The following is a 26,660-nucleotide window of genomic DNA, read 5'->3' as shown; positions in this document are numbered from 1 at the left end:
GGCTTCTTTTTTATATTTTAGTAGAGACCGGGTTTCGCCATTTTGGCCAGGCTGGTCTCGAACTTCCGACCTCAGGTGATCTGCCTGTCTCAGCCTCCCAAAGTGCTGGGATTACAGGCGTGAGCCACTGTGCCTGGCCTCTATTATTTTTCTATTCTTTATTTTCTTTATCTCGGCTCTTAAGTGTTTCTGTTTCCTTCCTCCTGCTAGTTTCTCATTTAATTTACATTTATTTTTTCAGTTCCTCAAGGTGTAGTATTTGGTTGTTGATTGGAGATCTTTTTTTTTTTTTTTAAGACAGAGTCTTACTCTTTCACCCTGACTGGAGTGCAGAGGCATGATCTCAGCTCACTGCAACTTCCACCTCCTGGGTTCAAGTGATTCTCATGCCTCAACCTCCTGAGTAGCTGGGATTACAGGCATGTGCCACCATGTCTGGCTAATTTTTGTATTTTTAGTGGAGACGGGGTTTTACCATGTTGGTCAGGCTGGTCTCGAACTCCTGCCTTCAGGTGGATCTGCCCGCCTTGGCCTCCCAAAGTGCTGGGATTACAGGCGTGAGCCACTGCACCTGGCCAGATTGGAAATCTTTTAATAAAGTAAGTGTTTATAGCTACAATTTCTCTCAGCACAGTTTTAACAGTATCCCATAAGTTTTGAAGTATTGTGGTTTTGTTTTTATTCATCTTAAAGTGTTTTATACTTTTCTTTATGAGTTGACTCCCTGATTGTTTTAAGAATGTATTGTTTATCCAGGTGTAGTGGCTCATGCTTGTAATGGTTTACAGTGTAATCCCAGCATTTTGGGAGGCTGCAGTGGGCAGATTGCTTGAGGCCAGGAGTTTGAGATCATTTCAGGCAACAAAGCAAAACTTCATCTCTGCCAAAAGATAAAAATGAAAAAGTTAGCTGGCTGTGGTGGCTTGAGCCTTGTAGTCCTAGCTACTCAGGAGGCTGAGGTGGGAGGATCGCTTGATCCCAGGAGTTCAGGGTGCAGTGAGCTATGATTATTCTACCGCACTCCAGCCTGGGTGACAGAGCAAGACCCTGTGTTGTTTAATTTCTATATGTTTGTGAACTTCTCAGTTTTCCTTGTTATTGATTTCTAGCTTCATTGCATTGTGGTTGGTGAAGATACTTGTATGATTTAGGTATTTTTCTAATGTATTGTTTTGTAGCCACACTTGCTTTATGGCCTAACACATGATCTGTCCTGGAGAATGTTTCATACACTTGAAAAAAGTGCACATTCTGCTATTGTTGGGTAAAGTGTTTTATATGTCTGTTAGGTCTACTTGGTTTAGTGTTGTTTTAAAGTCTTCTGTTTTCTTATCAAACTTCTGTCTAGATGTTCTATTTACTATTGAAGTGTCGTACTGGAGTCTCCAACTATTATTGTAGAACTGTCTATGGTCAGCTCTCTATAACCATGGATTCCACATCCACAGATTCAACCAACCATGGATCAAAAATATTTGAAAAAGTTAAAATAAAAATAATAATACAACAATTAAAAAATACAAATAAAAACAATTATAGTATACCAACTATTTACATAGCATTTACATTTTATTAGGTATTATAAGTAATCTAGAGATTATTTAAAGTATATAGGAGGATATGTGTAGGTTATATGCAAATAGTATACCACTTCATATAAGGGATTTGAGTACTTGCAGAGTTTGTTATCCAACAGGGGTCCTGGAACCAATCCCCTGCATGTACAGAAGGACAACCGTATTTCTCTCCCGTCAGTTTTGTCAGTGCTTGCTACATGTATGTTGGGCTTCTGTTGTCTGATGCATGTATGTTTACAGCTGCTATATTTCTTCTTGATCAGTTGACCTTTTATCAATATATAATAACTTTCTTTGTCTCTTGTAACAACTTTTTAATTTTTTTTTTCAGACGGAGGCTCGCTCTGTCGCCCAGGCTTGAGTGCAGTGGCCGGATCTCAGCTCACTGCAAGCTCTGCCTCCCGGGTTCACACCATTCTCCTGCCTCAGCCTCCCGAGAGTAGCTGGGACTACAGGCGCCCGCCACCGCGCCCGGCTAGTTTTTTGTATTTTTTTTTTTAGTAGAGACGGGGTTTCACCGTGTTAGCCAGGATGGTCTCGATCTCCTGACCTCGTGATCCACCCGTCTCGGCCTCCCAAAGTGCTGGGATTACAGGTTTTTTTTTTTTTAGAAACAGGGTCTTGCTCTGTTGTTTGGGTAGGCATGAATGCAATGGCAAGATCATAGCTCACTGCAGCCTTGAGTTCCTGGGCTCAAGCAATCCTCCCACTTCAGCCTCCAAGTAACTGTGACTATAGGCTCATGCCATGGCACCCAGATAATTATTTTAAAATTATTTTGTAGAAATGGGGGTCTCACTGTGTTGCCCAGGCTGGTCTTGAACTCCTGGCCTCAAGTGATCCTTCTTCCTCAGCTTCCCAAAGTGCTGGAATTACAGGCATGAGCCACTATATTCAGCCTCTTTTAACAAATTTTTTTGACTTAAAGTCTATTTTATCTGGTGTCAGTATAGCTATCTCAACTCTCTTTTGATTACTGTTTCATTCTTTTACTTTCAACCTGTGTATCTTTGGATCTAAAATGCGTCGCCTTCAGGTAAGAAAGGAACTGTAAACAAAATTTTAAGAAGAATAAAGTAAAATAAAATAAGTCCCTTACATACAGCATATAGTTGGATCATGTTTTTTCTTATCCATTCTGCCAATTTCTGTCTTTTAACTGATGTTTTAGTCCATTCAGTTTACTCTGACAAAATAGCTTAGATTGGGTAATTTAAAAACAACAGAAATTTACTGCTCACAATTCCAAAGGCTGGGAAGTCCAGGATCAAGGTGCTTACAAATTTGGTGTCTGGTGAGAACCTTCTTCCTCATAATGAAAGTCTTTTCACAGTAACCTCACATGACAGAAGGGGCAAACAGGTTCCCTGGCCTCTTTTATAAAGGCACTAATCACATTCATGAGGCCTCTGCCCTCATAGTCTAACCACCTTCTAAAGGCCCTATCTCTAAATGTTGTTACATTGGGGATTAAGTTTTAACATAATTATGAACTAGTTCATAATTATGAATTTTGGGGGGGTCACACAAAAACATTGAGATCATAGCATTTGGTGAGTTTAATTGATTTACGTTTAAAGTGATTACTGATGAGAAAGGACTTCTGCCATTTTATTTGTTTTCTATATATCATAACTTGCTTTTTCCTCAATTTTCCAGTAGTTTTTTTTCCAGCCTTTATTTTCCAGCCCTTTTTTCCCCACCATGTTATCTTTTAAATCATGCATTAAGAAAATATGTATGTAAAACTACCTACAATATTGTAACTTTACACAAGATGATATAATTCTTGTTTTATTTTGTTTTGAGACAGGGTCTTGTTCTGTTGCCCAGGCTGGAGTGCAGTGGCATGATCACAGCTCACTGCAGCCTCAATCTCCTGGACTCAAGCAGTCCTCCTACCTCAGCCGCCTAAGTAGCTGGGACTACAGGTGTGTGCCACCACACCTGGCTAATTTTTGTTTTTTGCGGAGACAGGGTTTCACCATATTGCCTAGGCTAGTCTTGAACTCCTGGGCTCAAGCAATCCACCTACCTTGGCTTTCCAAAATGCTGGGATTATAGGCATGAGCCACAGTGCTGGCCAGATATAATTTTTTTTTTTTTTTTGAGATGGAGTCTCGCTCTGTCGCCTAGGCTGGAACGCAATGGTGTGATCTTGGCTCACTGCAACTTCCACCTCCCAGGTCAAGTGATTCTCCTGCCTCAACCTCCCAAGTAGCTTGGATTACAGGCACCTGCCACCATGCCCAGTTATTATTATTATTATTATTATTTTTAGTAGAGACAGGATTTCGCCATGTTGGCTAAGCTGGTCTCAAACTCCTGACCTCAGGTGATCCACCCACTTTGGCCTCCCAAAGTGTTGAGATTACAGGTGCAAGCCACCACACCCAGCCTCGATATAATTCTTATATGCAAGAAGCATTTCTATTGTATAAAGATATGTATTTTGTTAATTAGGACCCTTGTGGTTGTGTCAGAAACCTAATACTTTCCATATTGTCTAGTGGTTAGGAAGAAGAAAAAAGAAACCTAATGCAAATAAACTTAAGAAAAATGATGGGAGCGGTGATTTATGGGTTGGTATCCAGGAAACTGAGAGCCACATCCAGAAGGTCAGAGATGTCATCTGGATTCTCTCTTCCCCAGTCCTTCTGCTCTGCTTGGCCTTATTTTCAGAAGTCTCTCTACTCAGAGGCAAGATAGCTCCTTCAGTTTCAAGCTGCCTGGTCCTTATAGGCTTCTATCTAGAAATTGAGAGTATATCCTTTCTCATAATACCAGAGTCTCAGGGAAGATTATGATTAGTCTGATTTGAGCCACATTTCTATACCTGAACAATTACTATGGTCAGATGGGTGAAGTACTCGGACCAGGTCCAGGTCACAAGCTCACCATAAGAAGGCAGGGTCTGCTTTATTAAACCACATAGACAAATCTGAATTAACATGGAATAGGGAGAGATGAGGTTCTTCAAAGGAAATGCTTCAAAGTAGAAAATAAAAATATAAAGCTACAAAGGTTCAGTGCCTTCTTTGTAGACTTTCTGTTTGTGGCTTTTTATCAAAAGATTGGTGTTCAGGTCTTGTCTTCACTAAGATGCTGCCTTCTTTTTGGTGGGGATGGGTAATAGGAGGGTAGAAATTACGAATAACGGCTTTATAGCTCTGCCTGTTCCAAAAGCCCAGGAGAAAAGAAGAAAAGCCCAATCATTTTGGATTTGGGAAGAGGGTGGAATTTGACTCCTGATTCTGTGACCTTGAGCTTCATAGAGGAAATGAAAGACTCTATAGAAAGGTAAGCATTTGCATTTGTCTAAATCACAAGATTAAACTGTTTTAGCCTCATTAACGTAGCATTAACATAGTCTCATGACTTGTAAGGACTATGTTTGTATATTATTTACAAATTACCCTCCAGACCTTAGTATGCAGATGAGGAAGTTACTAGGACTTTACATCAACTTCATGGAGCATTGTCACCATCTAAACAGATTTATAAGCAAGCTGACTACCAAGTTTCACTTCATTCTTCTTCTCCTCAGTTTCCAGCATATGGATACATTTTTCATGCTGCAAATTATTTGTAGATAGTTATTTTTATATACTTTAAGATGAAATACACATTTTTAAGTAATACTTGAAAAGCCAAATCCATCTTTGCATGGAAAACCATCGTTTAAAGCTGTTACTGATTTCTTCACAAACATAGGTTGAAGGCAGCCATGGCAAAGGGTTAGGGGATCCTTTCCTGCAGTCTTGGTTCTGAATTAGTCTAGTTGATACCACTGAATCACAAAATGTAGCCTACTCAATATCCCTAAGCAGCTAACTACTATTAGCTTTATACAGAGTACTCTCAACAGTTTCATGTAATGGCAAGATGATGCTGGAAAATGAGGGAAAAATAATTAAACAGACTCTTGCTAGAGCCATAAATGATGTTTATAACTATACAACAGCAATTATCTGTGGGTGGGGGGATTAGTATGTTTTGAGAAACCAAATTCAGCCTTTTTTTTGTTTTGTGTGTGTTTCCTTTTTTAAAAAGTAATATAAACTACAGAAAGTAAAGCTTTCTAGTTGGAGCAAATATGCAGAAGATGCAATGAGAAAGCAAAAGGTTTATGGGTAATAAGGATTAAGAAACACAACTAAAGAAATAAGACTGATTTTTCATTAACTTACCAGAACTGAGTGATTTTCCTTTCAAAAGAGTTACCTAAGAACAAAGTTGTGGGTAATGCCTTAAAAATCACAGGCATGGCCGGGCACAGTGGCTCACGCCTGTAATCCCAGCACTTTGGAAGGCCAAGGCGGGCAGATCACAAGATCAGGAGTTAGAGACCAGCCTAGCCAACAAAGTGAAACTCCATCTCTACTAAAGATAAAAAAAATTAGCCAGGCGTTGTGGCACATGCCTATAATCCCAGCTACTTGGGAGGCTGAGGCAGGAGAATTGATTGAACCCGGGAGGCAGAGGTTGCAGTGAGCCATGATCACGCCATTGCACTCCAGCCTGGGTGACAGGGTATGACTCTGTCTCAAAAAAAAAAAAAAAGTCACAGGCATATGACCATGTACTTGAACAAGCCTACAAAGACATAAATGGGTGGAGTTTGTCGTTGTAATGAAATTCACTGCAAAGCTCACCTGACACATAATAGCAGCAGCCTTATTTATAAGGTTGCTTTGTAGTTTACATAACACTTCTCCACATTCTCTTATTTGCCACATATTTAATGATAGAATTGTGCCACATGCTAATTAAGCTTAATTAGTAAGTTCTTATGAATGACTATAATTGGTGGGACTTGTTTGTTACCAAAAGCAAATTCTCAGTTCTCTATTTACTTCATTAGTTACCTACTATTTATAATCAGGATCAGTTTAAGTTATATTTTCTGTTTTATATCATACATGTTGATCCTCATGTATATTAAGAAACAAAACTCCTGGCTGGGCACAGTGACTCACATTTGTAATCCCAGCACTTTGGGAGGCCAAGGCAGGAGGATCTTTTCAGGCCAGGAGTTCAAGACTAGCCTGGGCAACATAGTGGAACCCCATCTCTACAAAAAATAAAAAATTGGGTATGGTGGCACATGACTGCAGTCCTGGCTACTTAGGAGGCTGATGGGAGGATTGCTTGAGCCCAGGAGTTCCAGGTTACTGGTGAGCTGTGACCTGTACTCCAACCTGGGCGACAGAGCAAGATCCTGTCTCTTGAAGAAAAAAAGGAAACAAATTCCTGAGACCTTATTCCTAGGCAGCTGAACTTCCTTCACTCCAGGACACTCATTGTTACCAACTCTCAACCTCTACCAGTCCCCCCTTATTCCCACATCTCTCACTAGCACTCATCTATCACACTCAGGGAGACTTGTATATAACATGTAACATTCATTCACCAGCAAATATTTGTTAAGCACTATGTGCCAGAGATTTGAGCAAGGCACTGGAAATATATGCAATGGTTGGCAAAGCAGCCTGGTTCCTGCTCTCACGGAGCTCACAGACTAAGAGGGCAGACAAAGCCCAGATTGGAGTGGAGGAGGTAGGCAGGAAGTTACCATATTTATTTCACTTTCTAAACTACAGCCTGTCCTTTATCAATAATAAAGATGATGGGCTGGGCGGTGGCTCATGTCTGTAATCCCAGCACTTTGAGAGGCCAAGGTGAGTGGATCACTTGAGGTCAGGAGTCCAAGACCAGCCTGGCCAACTTAGTGAAACCTCGTCTCTACTAAAACTACAAAAATTAGCTGGGCATGGTGGCATGCTCCAGTAATCCCAGCTACTAGGGAGGCTGAGGCAGGAGAATTACTTGAACCTGGGAGGCAGAGGTTGCAGTGAGCTGAGATCATGCCATGGCACTCCAGCCTGGGCAGCAGAGTGAGACTGTCTCAAAATAGTAATAATGATAATGAAGGATCTCGGTTTGTCTTTTATTTCTCATTTGGTTCAACACTCAGGGAAAACATAGCTATCATAGTTTGGGCCCCCTCTACCCTCCAGGAGAGGATGGTGGTATAGAAACAGTGCTTGGGGTCAATAACCTGGTATGGAGTAGTTGAGGGGGAGCTGAGGTTAGGCAGAAATTGATGAGGTGAAGATACTGGGGAAGTGAGTTCTCAGAAAAGATGGCTTTGCAAAGGCCCTGAGGCAGAATGGAACTTAACAGGCTCAAGAAGCTCATTTAATGTGGTTGGAGGGGTCGATGCAACAGGAGAAATGGCTAGAAGACTGGAAAAGTGGAGGGTCCTGTCTTGAGGATACTGAGAAATCACAAAAAGGTTTTAATGACATTTCCCTGCCCCTTGCATCTCAACCCATTATTTTCCTGGATAGGCCCTCTTATCTTCAGGTATGGAGGTGCTGTGCAGACAAGTGTAGTATCCTTTCAGGCTGAAACTCATGGGCAACTTAGCAAAAACCATGCTTAGGGGGGCATAGAGTGGAAAGAGTATGAGCTCAAGAGTCAGAATGCTTGGGTCTGTATAATGTTTTACAAATTTCTTTTTTCTTTTTTTTTTTTTTTGAGACTGAGTCTTGCTCTGTCGTCCAGGCTGGACTACAGTGGTACGATCTCAGCTCACTGCAACCTCTGCCTCTCAGGTTCAAGCAATTCTCGTGCCTCAGCCTCCTGAGTAGCTGGGATTACAGGCATGCACCACCATGCACAGCTAAGTTTTTTGCATTTTTAGTAGAGACAGGGTTTCACCATGGTGGACAGTCTGGTCTCGAACTCCTAACCTCAGGTGATGCTCCCACCTCGGCCTCCCAAATTGCTGGGATTATAGGCGTGAGCCACCACACCTGGCCAAATGTTTTACTAATTTCTTTATTTTTATTTTATTTTATTTTTATTTTATTTTTTTGAGACAGAGTCTCGCTCTGTTACCCAGGCTAGAGTGCAGTGGCCAGATCTCAGCTCACTGCAAGCTCCGCCTCCCGGGTTTATGCCATTCTCCTGCCTCAGCCTCCCAAGTAGCTGGGACTACAGACGCCCGCCACCTTGCCCGGCTAGTTTTTTGTATTTTTTAGTAGAGACAGGGTTTCACTGTGTTAGCCAGGATGGTCTCGATCTCCTGACCTCGTGGTCTGCCCGTCTTGGCCTCCCAAAGTGCTGGGATTACAGGCTTGAGCCACCGTGCCCGGCCAATGTTTTACTAATTTCTTAACCTTACCAAGCCACTTTCTTTTTTATTTTTTTATTTTTTTATTTTATTTTTATTTATTTATTTATTTATTTTTGAGACGGAGTCTCGCTCTGTCGCCCGGGCTAGAGTGCAGTGGCTAGTTCTCAGCTCACTGCAAGCTCCGCCTCCCGGGTTTACGCCCTTCTCCTGCCTCAGCCTCTGAGTAGCTGGGACTACAGGCGCCCGCCACCTTGCCCGGCTAGTTTTTTGTAGTATTTAGTAGAGACGGGGTTTCACCGTGTTAACCAGGATGGTCTCGATCTCCTGACCTCGTGATCCGCCCGTCTCGGCCTCCCAAAGTGCTGGGATTACAGGCTTGAGCCACCACGCCCGGCCCACTTTCTTTTTTATACAATTGGGAATTTAACATTTCTACCCTTCATCAGCTCTAGTAATGCCCTCTTTCTAACACAAGTTTCAAGCTCCTCTTTGGGAAAGGAATCACAGAATCATAATTGTTAAATCATGAAGAGACTTTAAAGTTCTATCTGCATATGATATTTGGATCCCTTCTGTAACACTGAGGATCAGTTGGTTTATTGTCCAGTATTACTCGTGTCCAGAAACAGGAAGCTCACCACTGTCTGAAGCAGCCACTCTGTGTTTGGGCTCTATTAAAAAGGGTTTTGGAGGGGACCTAATCCAAATCTGCTTTCCTGTATTCTCCCTCCAGGGGTCTTGGTAGTACCCCTAATGCCTTTTCCATGTAACATAACAGCCTTCCAGGGACTAGTAGTCATTATCTCTACGGGACCACTTACTCACCTAGAATGGAAAAGCTTGTTTCTTCAGCTTTTCTAACAACACTAATCAAACGGTCAATTCATCAAGCAAACACAATCCTGAAACATTTATGTACCTAATAATAGAGCTTAAAAACATGAAGTAAAAAGTTAGTGGGAGATTTTAATAATAATAGCTATCATTTACTGATTATACCTACACTGTACTCAGTGTTAAAGATACACAGATAATTATCCATCAATTCTGTCAAAGTCAAACAAGTAAACAAGTGTCATACAATGTTACAGATACCGTGACAGAGAGGTCTATGCAGGAAAAAGGCAGGGCGGGCACTAAGGGAACAGTCATCTTTGTGAGAAAGAGGCCTGCCTCTAATGGGAGATGACACAAACTGCGCCTGAACAATTGAGTAATACCTCCTTTGAGGTGGACTTACCCATTTGTAGTAGTTATTAAAACATCATTTTAGAGCCTTTAGTTACACCAACTATTCTTCAAAACATCCACTGTCAGTAACTCAAATGCATTCCCACAAGAAATGTTAATTTTCCCTGTTATTCTTTACATAGCCTCTGTTCTAGTCAATAATGACAACCAGGCCAGGAAGAAACGTGGACTACCATAATTTGCTGTACCTGCAAATGCATAGTGCCAGTGTTTGGAAGGGTGGAGCCTCAACTAGTCTTTCCTAAGCACTGAAATAGAAGAGATGAAGCATATTGTGAGATTAGGCCATACAATAAAGGCCCTACAAGATGTTAGGAGCAGTAAAGCATTTTCCCCACTGACTCATTGCAAGCTATGTGAAAGCAACATGGGACTCACACACCAAGGTTTGTTTCTTTGTGTTGGGCCTTATGCTAGATGCTGGGGTAAAGATGACCTGCCCAGGCAGGTGAGGCAAGCACACAAGGTAATCCAAGACAGAAATTGCTAGGGAACCTTGGAAAAGGATTATTTGATGTATCATGGAAGTTCTGAGAACCTGGGAAGATGAAATTAGCCTTCCTTGAGGAGGCAGCATATCTAAGAATAAATATACCAATGCAGTCCTCCCAACCTCCTAAAGTGGGTCCTTCTCTCTGAGAGCCATAGGGAGTAAAAGGCAGTAAACCTGTAGCTTCTTCCTCCAAGAAGAAATTAATGACTCGAAGATACACAAGTGGCAAACAGGTATATGAAAAGATCATCAACATAATTGATCATCACAGAAATGCAAATCAAAACAGATAACATCTCACCCAAGTTTAAATGGCTTTTATCCAAAAGACAGGCAATAACAAATGCTGGCAAGGATGTGGAAAAAAAGGAATGCTCATACACTGTTGATGGGAATGTAAATTAGTACAGCCACAATGGAGAAGACTTTAGAGGTTCCTCAAAATCTAAAAATAGAGTGTAGCAATATACGATGTAGCAATCTCACTACTCGGTATATATTCAAAAGAAAAGAAATTAGTGGGCTGGGTGCTGTGGCTCAGACCTGTAATCCCAGCACTTTGGGAGGCTGAGGTGGGCAGATCACCTGAGATCAGGAGTTCAAGACCAGCCTGCCCAACATGGTGAAAACCCCATCTCTACTAAAAATACAAAAAAATTAATGGCGTGGTGGTGTGCACCTGTAATTCCAGGTACTCGGGAGGCTGAAGCAGGAGGATTGCTTGAACCCAGGAGGCGGAGGTTGCAGTGAGCCAAGATTGTACCACTGCACTCCACCCAGGGTGACAGAATGAGACTCCATCTCAGAAAAAAAGAAAAAAAAAAGCCAAAAAATTAGTGTATCCAAGAGATACCTGAGCCTGGACAACATGGTGAGACCTCGTCTCTACTAAAAATAAAAAATTAGCCAGGTGTGGTGGCATGTGCCTGTAGTCCCAGCTACTCGGGAGGCTGAGGTGGGAGGATTACTTGAGCCCCGGAGGTCGAGGCTGTAGTCAGCTGTGATTGCACCACTGCACTCAGCCTGGGCAACAGAGTGAGACCCTGTCTCAAAAAAAAAAGATATCTGCACTCTCATGTGTATTGCAGCACTATTCATAATAGACAAGATTTGTAAGAACCCAAGTGTCCATCAACAGATGAATGCATAAAGAAAATGTGGTATACATACACAATGCAGCACTATTCAGCCATAAAAAAAAAATTAGATCCTGTCATTTGCAATAATGTGGATGGAATTGGAGGTCATTATGTTAAGTGAAATAAACCAGTCCCCATCCTTCAACCCACTGGTCTCATGCCCAAAGAAGAGTTGAAGGCATGGGAGCCAACATTTTATTGAAGAAGCCAGAGACAGAAACAAACTGCATGTTTTCACTTATTTGTGGGAGCTGAAAAAACAATTGAACTCATGGAGATAGAAAGTAGAATGATGGTTGCCAGAAGCTGTGAAGGGTAGTTGGTGGGGGTCGGGTTGGTTGATAGGTACAATAAAATAGAAAGAATGAATAAGACTTGATTCATTTGATAGCAAAACAGGATGACTACTCCATAATAATTTAATAGCGTATTTTTAAATAGTATGATTGGATTGTTTATAACAGAAAGGATAAATTCTTGAGGTGATAGATATCTCATTTACCCTGCTGTAATTATTACACATTGTATGTATGCCCCTATCAAAATATCCCATATAGGTCTGGTGCGATGGCTCATGCCTGTAATCCCAACACTTTGGGAGGCCAAGGTGGGAGGATCACCTGAGGTCAGGAGTTCAAGACCAGCTGGACCAACATGTAGAAACCCCATCTCTACTAAAAATACAAAATTAGCTGGGCGTGGTGGTACATGTGTAATAGTAGTAGTGTAATCCCAGCTATTTGGGAGTCTGAGGCAGGAGAATCGCTTGAACCCGGGAGGCAGAGGTTGCCATGAGTTGAGATCATGCCATTGCACTGCAGCCTGGGCAATGAGAGCAAAACTCCATCTAACAACAACAACAACAACAACAAATCCCATATAACCCATAAATACACCTACTATATAACCACAAAAACTAAAAATTATAATTTTTTGAGACCGAGTCTCACTCTGTTGCCCAGGCTGGAGTGCAATGGTGTGATCTCAGCTCACTGCAACTTCTGCCCAGGTTCAAGCAATTCTTGTGCCTCAGTCTCCCGAGTAGCTGGGACTACAGGTGTACACCACCATGCCTGAGCTAATTTTTGTATTTTTAGTAGAGACGGAGGTTTCACCATGTTGGCCAGGCTGGTCTCGAACCCCTGACCTCAAGTGCTCCACCCGCCTCAGCCTCCCAAAGTGCTGGGATTACAGGTGTGAACCATGGCTTCTGGCCTTATTTCTTTTTAAAGTAATTTTTAGGCCAGGCGTGGTGGCTCACACCTGTAATCCCAGCACTTTGGGAGGCTGAGGCACATGGATCACTTGAGGTCAGGAAGAGTTCGAGACCAGCCTGGCCAACATGGTGAAACCCTGTCTCTTCTAAAAATACAAAAATTAGCCGGGCGTAGTGGCATGCACCTGTAGTCCCAGTTAATCGGGAGGCTGAGGCAGGGGAATTACTTGAACCCAGGAGACAGGTTGCAGTGAGTCGAGAATGCGCCACTGCACTCCAGCCTGAACATCAGAGCGAGACTCTGTCTCCAAAAAGAAAAAACAAGAAATGACAGGCAGAAACATGACAGGAAAATTCAGCGGAAGCTAAAACTAAGGATCTTGAAATATTCCCTAAAACAAGAAACAAATAATGAGAAGGCGTAGAAAAGTTTGTTACAGTGTAAAAGGCTTCCACTCTTAGAACTTAAGGATAATAAAATAAGTGTTGTAAGTAAAAAGTATTGATGGAGACAATGCAGAAACAGGATTTACCTAAATACTTCATATGAATTGAATCATATGATATGTGGCCTCTTGTGTCTTGCTTTTCTTAATGTTTTTATGGTTTACCTGTGTTGTAACATACATTCTTTTTTACAGCTGAGCAATATTCTATCATATGGATATACTACATTTTGTTTATCCGTTATCAGTTGATGAACTTTTGGGCTGTTTCTACCTTTTGACTGTTGTAAATAGTACTGCTATGAACATTCATGTACAAGTTTTTGTGTAGACATATGTTTTCATTTCTCTTGGGTATATACCTAGAAGTGGAATTACTGGGTCATATGGTAACTCTATGTTTAACTTTTTGTGGAACTGCCAGACTATTTTCCAATTTGGACACAACATTTTATGTTGCCACCAACAATGTATGAGGGATCCAATTTTGCCATATTCTTGCCAACATTTGTCTTTGTAATTATAGCCATCCTAGTAGGTGTAAAAAAGTATCTTATTGTGGTCCAGATTTGCATTTCCCTAATGACTACTGATGTTCAGCATCTCTTCATGTGCTTATTGACCATTTGTATTTCTCTAGAAAAACATCTATTCAAATATTTTGCTCACTTTTAATTGGGTTGTCTTTTTGTTATTGCATTATAAGTTATTTATATAATCTAGTTACTAGATCCTTATCAGATCTGCAGATATTTTCTTTCATTCTGTGGATTTAAATTTCTTGAAATATTCTTTGAAGCACTATTGAACTACTTTTAACAAATATTTATCTGGGCATGGTGGCTCATACCTGTAATCCCAGCGCTTAGGGAGGCCCAGGCAGGTGGATCGCTTGAACCCAGAAATTCGAGACCAGCCTGGGCAACATGGCAAAACCCCATCTCTACAAAAAAATACAAAAATTAGCCAGGTGTGGTGGCATGAGTCTGTAGTCCCAGCTACTCCAGAGGCTAAGGTGAGAGGATCGCTTGAGCCGGCGAGTTGGAGGCTGCAGTGAGCTATGATGCACCACTACATTCCAGCCTGGGCAACAGACACCCTGCCTGAAATAAACACATTCATTAAAAAGACAAATATTTAAAAATTTTAAAGCAAACCAGATTAGCAATGTGTAGTTGGTGTTCATTATTATTTATTTATTTATTTTGAGATGGAATCTCGCTCTTGTCCCCCCAGGCTGGAGTACAGTGGTGCGATCTTGCTCACTGCAACCTGCACACCTCCCGGTTCATGCGATTCTCCTGCCTCAGCCTCTCCAGTAGCTGAGATTACAGGCATGTGCTACCATGCCCGGCTAATTTTTGTATTTTTAGTAGAGAAGAGGTTTCGCCATGTTGGCCAGGCTGGTCTTGGACTCCTGACCTCAGGTGATCCTCCCACCGCGGCCTCCCAAAGTGCTGGGATTACAGGTGTCAGCCACTGTGCCCAGCCGCCTTACAGCTTTAGGAGCAAACGACTGTATACAGACCATGTTTTGAGACTTCCAAACTGAGTCTTGAGTTCATTAAGGGATCCATCATAGTGATAGCTATAGCTGTTATAGCGTTTATATGCCAGGCGCTGTTTGGACACGCTACATGTATTAACCTGTTTAACTCTCATAACAATCCTATGAGGTACAGACTGTTATCATACTTACTGCACAGATGAGAAAATGGAGGCAGAGAGGGAGGGTAAGTAATTTGCCTGAAGCCAAAGAGTAGGATACCAGAGATGGGCTCCAGATTTTGTTGCTTTCAACCACTTGCTATATTGCCAAGGTGGAATTAAAGCATATCAAAGAATGCCTCCTCCCTCGCTTTGGCGAGAGTGTTTTAACGGTGTCTGTACCGTGGACATTTTTCCTGTCCTTACCGCTCCAGAAACTAATAGTGCCCCCTGTCCAGGTGTCTTCGTTGCACATTTGCCTTCCCAGTCTGGAGTCCACTCGGCTTCAAGATCCTCTCTCCTCCCCGTAGGTCTGAGCAAGGCTTTAATGCTCTTTTAAGTAACAGCGAAATAGCCGTATGTCTCCCAGGTAGAGTGGTTCTAAATTTTTGGTAGCCAACGTGCGCCGAGGAACAGCGGATTCAGCCCAGGGAGGCTCAAAGCTGAGCCGTGGGTGGAGCCAGCGGAGGGGGCGGAATGAGTCGCGGTGGCGTACCTACTGTGTGCCCTGTGCGCTGCCTGGAGCGGAACTATGAGCTGGACCTGTCCGCGTTGCCAGCAACCGGTTTTCTTCGGTGAGGCCCGGGCTGCAGAGGGGGCGAAGATGGGGCGAATGGGAGCCGCGTCCCTGAGGACGCGAGGGCTGGCTAGACTATGGTCCCAGAAACCCCTTTTCACTTGCAGCGGCTGGTAGTCTGCGCACCACCTGCACCCACTCGGGTCTTCTCCCTTCCGCCGAGAGCTCTGTGGGGAGTGTGAAACCGGAGCGGGATGGAGCTGGCCTCCTGGAGACACTCCTCTCCAGGGAGCAGGGCAGGCCAACCTGATTCCCTAGAGTGCTGAAGGGGGACAGGAGGGGCCCCAAACTTGGACAGGCTCCTCGCAGCTCGGTTCCACTTTGTCCTCCACAGCTGAGAAGGTGAGCTCCCTGGGCAAGAACTGGCACCGCTTCTGCCTGAAATGTGAGCGCTGTCACAGCGTCCTGTCTCCTGGCGGGCATGCAGAGGTAAGGCCTGGCCAGGGAGTACTGCCCTGTTTACATCACTGCCTCCTACCCGCCAGGCACCAACCCCCAACTTCAGCCCTGGAGGCCTGCCAAAGAGAACCTCAGTAACCAACCCCAAGGCTACCCACCTGGTGGACCCTACACCAGCCAGGATTTTGGGAACTGGGGTTGTAACTGTGGATCCCATGGCTTTGGGAGTCAGGATGGGTGGGAAGCAGCATCACCTCCTGAGCTGCTCTTGCTCTTCCTCCCTTGACCACAGTGGAAATACTGTCATGCCAGCCCATCCCCCACCCCTCCTAGGCCCACCAGACTTAGCCAGTGGACAGACACACCTGGTAGCCTGTCTGGAGGAAAGGCCTGTAGGGCATGGCTCCCGCTGGCCCTGAGTAACCCACTTCCCTCTGCTTGTGCCCAGCACAATGGAAGGCCATACTGCCACAAGCCATGCTATGGGGCTCTCTTTGGACCCAGGGGTAAGTACCAGCCTGAAAGGGGCCAGGGGTCAGCAGAACCCTCCTTGTGGCTGGGAGCTGAGGGCTCAAGCCTGACCTCCACTATTCTCTCTTCAGGGGTGAACATTGGTGGTGTGGGCTCCTACTTGTACAACGCCCCCACTTCCAGCCCTGGCAGCACCACTCCTCTCAGCCCCAGCAGCTTCAGCCCTCCCAGGCCAAGGACTGGCCTCCCCCAAGGCAAGAAAAGTAAGTAAGGCTGCGCTCAGCTCCTCCCAGTCCTCCTCCTGAGCCTTCCCCAAGCTCGAGCGGAGGGTGGGCCAGGTGGCAATCTCCTACCAAGCCCTCTGCTTCACATTCTCACAACTTCGTTCTTGGCAAAGTCATCTCTATCTACCCCCCGCTTTTTTTTTTTTTTCTTTCTTTCTTTCTTTCTTTCTATTCCCTTATGTCAGCTGCTGAGTTAAGATGTTAATTGTTGGGAGGCCAAGGCAGGCGGATCATGAGGTCAGGGGTTTGAGACCAGCCTGGCCAGCATGGTGAAATCCTGTCTCTACTAAAAATACAAAAATTAGCTGGGCATGGTGGCTGGTGCCTGTAATCCCAGCTACTCGGGAGGCTGAGGCAGGAGAATCATTTGAACCCCGGAGGCGGAGGTTGCAGTGAGTCGAGGTCACGCCATTGCACTCCAGCCTAGCCAACAGAGCAAGAATCCATCTCAAAAAAAAAAAAAAAAAAAAAAAAAAGTTAATTGGGCAGATAGCATTATCCCCTCTCCTTGCATCCTCGCATTTTATAGGTGAGGAAAGTGAGATCCAGACAGGGCAAATGACCTTGTCCATTCACAAAGCTAGTCAGAAGCAAAGCTGGCCAGGAACTTAGGTCTATCCCAGGTCAGGGCCGTGGAAGGAATAACCTACAGGAGAGGAGTCATTGGGCTAAGGCCAGCCTCTCACATTCTTCAACTTTTCTCCTCTGGTCCCTGTTCCTTCCCTCCATTCCCTGAAGTAGGCAGTGACGCTATGCTCCCCAACACCTGACACCCATGCCCTGGCCAGCTCCTGTATCAGCTCAAGTTTCCTGAGGATTGAGTTGCTAGCAGGGTTGGGATGGTGTGTACCTGAGCCCCTGGGAGGATGACAAGGAAGCAGGTAGTCCCTAATACACATAGGGATGGGGCAGGAGGTGGAGTCAAAGGGGGCTCAGTTCTGGGCCTATAGAAGACAGACTCTTGGGTGCCTGGGTTGGGCACTCTGGAATGAGCATGGCTTTTGGAAGAGGACAGTGCCATATGCAGGCAGGTGCTGGTGGGCATCTCCACCTCAGACCTACCCAGGGCCTCTTCCCCTTAAAGGCCCTCCCCATATGAAGACATTCACTGGAGAGACCTCACTGTGCCCTGGTTGTGGGGAGCCTGTCTATTTTGGTAAGTGATAGTGGAAAGCTTGGGGAGGGGGATACAGGGTGGGCAGCAAGGGGCAGGGAGGTGATCCAAGGCAGGTGGGTCTCCCTACTCTACCCCTACCTAGAATGGAAGCACTACCACTTCTCTCCACCACCAGCTGAGAGGTGATGTCATTAGGCAGAAATTGGCACCGACCCTGTCTGAGGTGCCAGCGTTGCCGCAAGACCCTGACTGCTGGGAGTCATGCCGAGGTGAGCAGGGCAGGAATGAGTGGTTATGTTGGGAGGAGGCTGGAAATGGGAAGAGAACCAGGCTGAGGCTGCTCTCTTTCTCTCTGTGTCTCAGCATGACGGAGTCCCCTACTGCCACGTCCCCTGCTACGGCTACCTGTTTGGCCCCAAAGGTGGGCAGCCCCATCCCAGACACTGGGCCTAAACTATGGCATGTACATGGTCTGTGGGGATGTGTGGACAACTTCCCCCGTGGTTAAGCATACCCTGCCCCCTACCCCAGTTCCCTCCAGCCCTGAACCCTGCACTACAGACCCAAGGCCTTTGGTGATAGGGCTCTCTCTCTCAGGTGTGAACATTGGCAATGTGGGCTGCTACATCTATGACCCAGTGAAGATAAAATTCCAATGAGACGCTCACAGAAAAGGTCACCCTAACTCAGGCCTCCCATCATGCCCCTCATGATCCAATGGGAGCTACAAAAATCTCCAGTCCCATGGGGGTTGGGGATGGTGGGATCGTGGGGACCTGGGCCTAGGTTCCATGGTAGGCCAGAGAGTCTAGACTTTCTCTGCCAATTTTTCCCTTTCCCATTTCTATCTGGTTAGTGAACAGCACATTTTATGGGAGTACATGTGATGGCCTCCTCCTGGCCATCACAACCCCTTTCCCCAGCACATTCTAGAGCTTCAAGGTAGTCATAAAACTTGTGTTTATTGAATTTCTGCCTCTCTGGCTTCTCCAATAAAATGTTGGCTCCCATGCCTTCAACTCTTCTTTGGGCATGAGACCAGTGGGTTGGAGGATGGGGAGTGTGGGGGTTGGGATGACATGCATTGCCCTGCAGGGTGCCTCGGAGGTAGCAGGGCCAGCCATGAGAACAAAAAGCTATGTTCTTTTTGTCCCTTGGGCCTGGCATTGGCAGTCCTAGCACCACACAGGAGACAGCATGCCCACTAGCCCCATTGGTACCAGAAGTCTCATATGCTAGTCCTTTCTTTAGCACCATCTCTAGAAGAAGCAGAAGCACCTTATTCAGTAACTCATTTGAGCATGGCAACAGATCCTATGGTAGAACCTGCCAAGAGGCTTCATTATCCATTTGGGAGATGAACAGACTGAGGCCCAGAAAGGGAAAGCCACATGCCCAAGGTCACACAGCAAGTTAATGGTGAAGGTGTTATCAGAGCTGAGGGCAGACTTGGTGGCTTCCTATCCAGGGCTCTTCCCACAGCTCTTCACCACTGCCCCAACCCAAGGGGCACCTTTATTTACAGAATCCTCCCCAGCCATGAGAGGAGTGCCCAGCAGTCACTGCATTCTGGGAAGTCAACTGTTCCTAGAAGCCAAATAATCAAGGTTGGAGGAGCACAGGGAGGGGGTACTGGCGGCAACTCCAGCCCTAGGCAGAGGGTTCGATACTCCCAGCCTGAGTTGCAGGGCCTGCCCTTCTGCTCTCCCAGCCCCTGCTGCAGAGCTTCTGTGGAGGGCCTGCCTCCGCTCCCACTTAGTTCTGGACCTGCTTCATGGGCATCTCTTCCTCCTGAAGACTGGTTGGGGCACTAGGGAGGAAGGAGTCGTGAGCAATGGTGGGATTTAATCCCCGAGCCTACCACCCAGCCTGCCCCATCAGGGCTGTCCCAGGGCTCTCTCTAGTTTCTGTTATACAAATCCCTGTACAAGTGACTCACACACATGCTTGTACACACCCCTGATGTGTAGACATACTTGAGTGTGCACACATACACGTCTTCCTGAACAGCCTTATGTATTTGTGTTCATACACGCATATGGACTCATGTACACATTTATGCTTGCAGTTTACATACCCCCAATCATGCACCCTGAAACACTCACCTGTGCACACTCACATACATGCACCAAGTACATAAATGCAGATATATTTTCCTGTCTGAATCCTAAAGTGTTAGGTATCTGAGCACCTGCATCCATAAGAATGTGCCCACACGTACACAGACACAGTCCTGTGCACACACCTCTTTCTCTCCACGTCCTGGATGGTCTCTGGCAGCTGTGCCTGCCTCGTCTCTGGCAGCAGGAGGGCGGTGCCGGCAGCCAGCAGGGCGATCCCCCCATAAGCAAGCTTGGGCAGTGACAGCCACATTCCATCCAGCAAGGCCGCCAGTGGGGCCAAAGAGCCCCCCAGCCGGCCCACCAGTGCAGTGAGCCCCATCCCTGTCTGTCTGTTCAGAGAAAGAGGATGAGGGAGGCAGACAGTGTTCACACCTACCTGGAGTCATGCCCCACAGGGCTTCTCTCCAGGGTTGGCAGGCCCTGATACTGCCTTCTCCCCATATAGCTCAGAAATCTAGGACTTCGTTCAGTTGGTTTTCCCACCCACCTTCAGGCCAGGAAACCCCAAGCCAGCACCCACCAGAGGACAGGGCCCCCATTCTGACAGAGTACCAACCAGGTACCACTGAAAGAGAAGACAAGCCACCAGACTGGGATAAGGAAAGAGTGATGTGGAAGGAAGAAGGTCAGTACTTTGTACGGGCCCTGCCATGTCCAGATCACCTGCCTTCCAGGGGTGAATGGGATGGGGGTGGGCAGAATGGGGCTTCTTGGGGCTGTTTTCTTTTTATTATTATTATTTATTTTAATTTTTTTAAATTTATGTGTTTATTTGAGACAGAGTTTCTCACCCAGGCTGGAGTGCAATGGCATGATCTCGGCTCACTGCAACCTCTGTCTCCCAGGTTCAAGCGATTCTCCTGCCTCAGCCTCCCAAATAGCTAGGATTACAGGCATGCGCCACCGCACCCAGCTAATTTTGTATTTTTAGCAGGGATGGGGTTTCACCATGTTGGTCAGGCTGGTCTCGAACTCCTGACCTTCAGTGATCCGCCTGCCTTGGCCTTCCAAAATGCTGGGATTACAGGCGTGAGCCACAGCACCCAGCCTTGGGGCTGTTTTCTTAAGGAGACCCAGAGAGGATGACTGACGTGGCTTAGGGTCACATAGTATAGAAGATAAGATGCCCTGCCTTCTCCAAGACTAGGGCAAACACAGAGGGCCCTGATTAGTTCTGTATTCTGGGTGTAGCGTAAAGAATGAGTGAGAGGCTGGTTGCAGTGGCTCATGCCTTTAATAGTGCCTGTAATACCAGCACTTTTGGAGGCTGAGGCGGGAGGATCGCTTGAGGCCAGGAGTTTGAGACCAGTCTGGGTAATATAACAAGACCCCATCTCTACCAAAAAAAAAAAAAAAAAAAAAGGACTGAGAGAGACCAGGCTGTGGCGTGTGTATGTAGAAGTGTTGGTTAAGACGTGACTAACAAGCCCCATACCCCAGGTTGGTTACAGGTTTCCTTACCTGAGCACCGTAGGGTACAACTCCGAAGTGAACAGGTAGGCAGTGGTGAAGGCAGCTTCAGAAAAACCTTTCCCCATCACTGCCAGGACGGTGCTCCAGGACTTCATGTCTGGAGGGAAGCGGGTTCAGATAGTGAGAGGGCCTTGGAGGAGAGCCAGGGGTGTTCTGGATAGGGTGCAGAGTCTCCAGAGTGGGCCGAACTTAAGTGGCAGAGAGTCTGAGCTCACTGGGTAAGAGTGGGGAGCTGGGGGGAGGAGTGGATTCTTGGCCAGGAAGTAGGTCTCCGGGGAGTGGGCAGGGTTCCTGGCCCAGCTTCTGGGGTGGGCAGAACCTATGGGACTGGGCTCACCGGAGGACACTAGAAGTCTAGTGCCAAGCGCCAGAGCCGTGCCCAGCAGTGTCCCGGCTTGTGTGAGGCGGCGTCCTGCGTGGCGCACCGACAGGTAGACCAGCAACTTGAAGGGCAGTTCCACGGCCCCAAACAACAGCTGCGTCTGATACACGTTCAGCTCCAGGCCTGACACATCCAGACTCAGGCCGTAATAGGAGAAGTTCACTCCGAACCTGAAAGGAGTCGCAGTGCCACTCGGGGGACCCTCCTTCCCATCCCTCTTTGGCCTCTCTTGTGACCCCCCTCATCTCCGTGACCCCCCTCCCCCCACCAGGACCTTCCCTGACATCCATAATGCCCTCCGAGTGTGCAGCAGGCGCCAGTGGTCAAAGCACCTTTACCCTAATTTTCACAGCAACCCTGACATGGAACTGACAACAGTCCGTTTTACAGAAGGGACACTGGGGCTCTGAGTGGCTAAGTGATCCATTCCTTTCCAAGTAAGGAAGTGGGAGTCTGAACTTGAACCCATGTGCCTCTGCTGCCTGCTTCATTTTCTGACTTCCCCGGGCAGATCGCCCACCGAGGCTTATCCTCCTGCCGTCCACCGTGACACTCTACTTGTCCCTCAGAGCCTTTCTCACGCTCAGCACCAGCCTGGAGTTTGCTCCTCCCTCCCACCACACCCACACCAGCCTCCTCACCACACCACCACGCAGCACAGTGAGATGTGTCGGAGCCGTGGCGTGCGAAACAGGTCTAGGTATGAAGGTCTTCGGACCACCCGTTCCTCGGCAGCCACTTTGCTCACAGCCTGGTAGGGAAGGAGGTGAGGTTGTAATATCAGAGTTGGCTATGTGATCTCAATGGGATACAGTACTCTCCCCCCACCCCTCTATTCCTCCCATATGCAGTGGTAGGGGTGGAGATGCACATGGCAGCTGAGAAGAGTAGGTCTCAAATGATGGATGTGGCCCACCAGAGCCAGGTAGGACATCCTAAAGAGTTCGGAACTCTCCATGGGGGCCCAGGGGCTTTTCCTGCCATATATGGTGGGCTGTGGGAGGGGACACTTGACACAGCCCACCCCCCCCACACATACATGCATGCTCACAAACACATTCACCCTCACCTCCTGGCTGAGGCTGTCCTCACACACTGGCCGCCCATTGAGCCTGGCACAGTGGAGCAGGTACCTGTGGGCCTCTTTCACACGGCCCTGAGTCAGAAGCCAGCGTGCAGACTCAGGCACCCACCTAGGAATAGGCAGGAGGCCCTTCAGCCAGAAAGTCATGACCCTAAGCCACATGTTCCTGGACATACTACAGGCTCTCAACTTCCAGGGTCTTGCTCATGTAGTCTTCTCAGCCTGGAACATCAGCCCCTCCCCAAGCCCTCCACACTTGACGAGCTTTTATTCATCTTTCAGTGCCCAATTTAAAAGCCACCTCTGGGCTGGGTGCAATAGCCCATGCTTGTAATCCCAACACTTTTGGAGGTCAAGGCAGGAGGGTGGGTTTGAGCTCAGGAGTTCAAGATCAGTCTGGGCATCATGGCAAGACTCTGTCTCTACAAAATATCAAAAAATAAATATTAGCCGGATGTGGTGGCACATGCCTGTAGTCCCAGCTACTCAGGCTAATGCAGGAGAATCACTTGAGCCTGGGAGGTTGCGACTTCAGTGAGCTGTGATTGTGCCACTGTACTCCAGCGACACAGCAAGACCTTATCTCAAAAAAAAAATAATAATAATAAAGACAATAAAACACCTCTTCCCACACTTCCTTGCCCAGGCCCAGGTCCTCCATAGCCTGGGAGTCCCTTACTCAACTGAATTGGCCTTACCCTCAAAACCAGCTCCCAGCACCAGCCACTCACTTCTCCCATGGGTGGCAGGAGGGAATAGGATGAAGGAGGAACAGACATGTAGACATATCCAGAAGGGTCACCCAGGGTCAAGTCATCTTTGGGAGGCAATGTAGTGCTCATCCTGCCTGTCCTCCCACTCTCCTGCCTGAACTCCCCACCCCCATGCTGGCCCTGCCCCTATCCCCAACTCTGCAAGATGCCAGCCTCAATTTATGTTTGGCTCTGTCTTTGTCTCTCTGTATCTATCTTGTTCTCTGTTTCTCACTGTTCCTTGCCATCTTCTTTCTGTTGATCTCTGTCTCTCTGTCTCTTTTTCTCTGTCTCTTTCTGTCTCTTGGTCACTTATTCTGTTTCTCTTTCACTTCATCTCTCAGTCTCTATCTTCAAATCTCAGGCTCTGATTAATCTCATCTTTGACTTCCTGTATCTCCCGCTCCTCAGCTGCCTGCAGTCCTCACCAGAGGCTGAGGATGCCTGGGGCACAAGGCAGGGTGACAGCTAGCAGAAGCCATCGCCAGTCCCGTATCAGGTACCCAACCAGTGCCAGCAGCATCACGCCCCCTGTCCAGAAGGTGCTGCTCAGGACTCCGGCCACGGTGCGGTGCTCCACATCCAGCCACTCCAGCTCTGGCCCAGGGCAGGAGACAGGAAGTTGGTTAGTGAGGACCAGATGGGCTCAGTCTCACTCTGACAACTGCCTTCTTCCAGCCCTCTAGGTCCTGCCTGTTTCTTGCCTGCCTCACCCAGTGGCATCACGATGATGGTAAAACCAGCCAAGGCTGAGCCAGTGAGGGTGCGGGTGATGGCGAACATTACATAGCTGACGGAGGCTGCAGATGCCAGGCCCAGCACCAGGGTACTCACGTAGGCCACCAGCAGCAGACGCCTCCGCCCAAACCTGCAAAGGGGTCATGCAGGATCAGTTCCCTGTGGAAGGAGGCTCTAAGACATAGTAGACTAGGCTCATACCCCAGCTAGTGGGGGGAAGTTCCCCCAGCCGGTTTCTTATTGGCCCAGTGCCTCACCCCACCTGTCAGACAGATATCCAAAGGCCACAGCCCCCACCAGCACACCGGCGAAGAAGAAAGTGGATGCAGCTCTGTTCAGGCCTTTCTGCTCACACACCAGATCCCACTGCAAGGACAGGCAGAAAGGGACCTGCTGTGAACATCAGCCCTCTCCAGCAGGCGCCAGCTCCTCCTCTCCAGACCCTGGAGCCTTCTGAGGCAAGCTCTGCCGTTCTGGTACCTCGGTGCCAGATAATAAACCTCCCAGCGATTCATGCCAGCTTGGGGAATAGGAAAGTTTGTCCCTCCCCAGTCCTGCAGCCTCAGCTTCTTCCCAAGGAAGGCCTTGACCTACTGCCTCCCAGGGAGACTCTGCCTCCACCGACATTCCACCTCCAGATGGATTATGTAAATACCGACCTGGGACTGGAAAAGAGGAAGGGAGAAAAGAAGGCCTCTTGTTTCTCCACCTCTTGCTGCAGAAATCACCTTCTCAGCTCTTTGTCCCAATTCTGTGAAGCCACTTTAGCCTTTCCCTGCCTTAATCACCTCCCAATTAATGATGATGATAACAGTTCTTGTGTAGGAGCCTGTTACTACAAGCCATGAACTAAAAGTGCCTTATAGTCATAGCTCCCATCTACAGATTGGTAAGCTGAGACTTTGCGAGGTAAAGTAATACATCTAATGCCTATACAGTAACCACCCAAGGCAATGGCAGGCCTATCCCTCTCACATGTCTCTCAGCTTCTGGGTTTAAGTACCTCAGTTGCAATGGTAGAGGAGAACTCTGAGTGGTCGTACTCCCAGCCCTGAGAGCAGGGCACTGTGGCAGGTTCATCCTCCAGCTCCCCATGGCTCTGCCTTTCTTCCCCCAACGTGGTGTTGGGGAGAGCCTGGGGGTAGGCAAAGCGGAGGCAGGAGCTAAGCATGCCATCGGGCTCCCGGGGAATGTAGGCCTCCGGCCACGCATCCTGATGGCTGAAGTTGGCAGGGGCACCCGGCAGGGCACATCGGTGGGCAGGCACGGCAGCCAGGAAGATGGGCAGGAGGAAATGCAGTGGTAGCAGCACTCGGGGCAGGGCCAGCAGTGCCACATTCCGCAGTTGGAAGGGCCCAAAGCCGCCCACCTGCTCCAGCAGCTCCTCAAAACCCATGCTGCTCACCCACCAACCGTTTCAGGTGCAGCCTCCCTCTAGTATCCAGCCAGCTCAAACTGCCCACCACATAGACCCTTGGACTCTGGAGGCGGGAGTGGATGGACTGAGTGGAGAGCCTGCAGCCAGAATCCAGCCCTCAGGGGCTGGCCCAGGACTGGGCCCTCCCCAGCCACCAGATCTCCAGGGACCCCTACCTGTCTTGCCTGGTGCCTGGGGGAAGGGGAAGCCATCCATTCAGAGGTCACTGGCTCATGGCTCTGGGGCTTACCCATTAGTGTTCAAGGACCAAGGCTACCATGATGAGGTAACTGAGTGACGGCATAGGAGGTGAGCCCCTACCCCCTTGGTCAGCAGAGCTCCCAAGATCCCTAAGAAGAGGAGGCCCCTGGGGCCTGGGGCTAGCTCTCCCAGGGTGCCCTTTGTCCTATGAGACCTTAGATCAGCCTTGCCTATTTGCAGCTACAGCCATGGCCTGGCCGACAGCCCAGGATTCAGAGCTGAAAGCTGGATCCTAACCAGGTTTCTTTCTGCTGAGCCATGAGGCCTCCTCGCATCCCTCTCCCCCGCTGGGAGCTGATGCCCTGGCCTGAGACACACCTGTGACCACACTGGGCAACTTGATCCCTCTGAGAGTCCCACGCTCGTCCCATTCCCACTTCACTCAGGGACTCTCCCCGTACATACGGTTCCAACTGCCTGTCCCATTCCCCTATTTCCAGCAGCTTCCTAAATTACCTTTTGGAGGGATAGGGAATGGCAGGGGGTGCATTGCCAAGGTCTTGCCATAGGTACCTGCAATGCCTAAGATTACCTTTTGGAGGGGTAGGGAATGGGGGAGGGGGCGTTACCAAGGTCTTGTCATAGGCACATGCAATACCTAAGACTCAA

General features: G+C 47.4%; 2 protein-coding genes across 5 annotated transcripts; one reads left to right on the top strand and one right to left on the bottom strand.

The window, feature by feature from the left end:
- The first annotated feature begins 4,748 nt into the window (after positions 1 to 4,748).
- Positions 4,749 to 18,718, top strand: CRIP3 (cysteine rich protein 3). Its single transcript, XM_033217244.1, is given in 9 exon segments — positions 4,749 to 4,877; positions 10,095 to 10,358; positions 15,885 to 15,979; positions 16,398 to 16,455; positions 16,552 to 16,683; positions 17,789 to 17,864; positions 17,997 to 18,090; positions 18,185 to 18,242; positions 18,419 to 18,718. Coding segments are annotated over 8 exon segments (699 nt in total). The 5' UTR covers positions 4,749 to 4,877; positions 10,095 to 10,234; the 3' UTR covers positions 18,481 to 18,718.
- A 516-nt stretch (positions 18,719 to 19,234) lies between these two features.
- SLC22A7 (solute carrier family 22 member 7) lies at positions 19,235 to 25,869 on the bottom strand. 4 transcript variants are annotated; one of them, XM_033217241.1, is made up of 11 exons: positions 25,377 to 25,869; positions 25,033 to 25,038; positions 24,636 to 24,739; positions 24,349 to 24,503; positions 24,064 to 24,232; positions 22,869 to 22,992; positions 22,441 to 22,550; positions 21,755 to 21,969; positions 21,406 to 21,514; positions 20,067 to 20,273; positions 19,235 to 19,631 (listed from the first exon to the last, which is right to left on the bottom strand). In XM_033217241.1, exons 1-11 carry the CDS (start codon positions 25,767 to 25,769, stop codon positions 19,577 to 19,579), a joined length of 1,647 nt encoding a protein of 548 aa, XP_033073132.1. In that variant the 5' UTR covers positions 25,770 to 25,869; the 3' UTR covers positions 19,235 to 19,576. The 4 variants fall into 4 exon arrangements, with proteins under 4 accessions (XP_033073132.1, XP_033073134.1, XP_033073133.1 ...); XM_033217243.1 differs by having other exon boundaries at positions 24,854 to 25,038; positions 25,377 to 25,838; XM_033217242.1 differs by lacking the exon at positions 25,033 to 25,038 and having other exon boundaries at positions 25,377 to 25,868.
- Between the last annotated feature and the right edge of the window lie 791 nt (positions 25,870 to 26,660).

The sequence above is a fragment of the Trachypithecus francoisi genome, unplaced genomic scaffold (genome assembly GCF_009764315.1).
Source record: "Trachypithecus francoisi isolate TF-2019V2 unplaced genomic scaffold, Tfra_2.0 Lachesis_group10, whole genome shotgun sequence".
Lineage (NCBI taxonomy): Eukaryota > Metazoa > Chordata > Mammalia > Primates > Cercopithecidae > Trachypithecus > Trachypithecus francoisi.
The sequence above is the reverse complement of the archived record's forward strand: the minus strand, read 5'-3'. Positions and strand labels throughout refer to the sequence as shown.

Bases quoted from the DNA above. Each gene is read 5' to 3' on its own strand.
- SLC22A7 (XM_033217240.1), bottom strand. From the start codon at position 25,769: ATGGGTTTTGAGGAGCTGCTGGAGCAGGTGGGCGGCTTTGGGCCCTTC. The intron at 22,551-22,868 runs GTGAGGGTGAAT...CTTCCCTACCAG, and splicing joins AGGACAGCCTCAGCCAGGAG to GCTGTGAGCAAAGTGGCTGC. The intron at 21,970-22,440 runs GTGAGGAGGCTG...GACTCCTTTCAG, and splicing joins CTGTGCTGCGTGGTGGTGTG to GTTCGGAGTGAACTTCTCCT.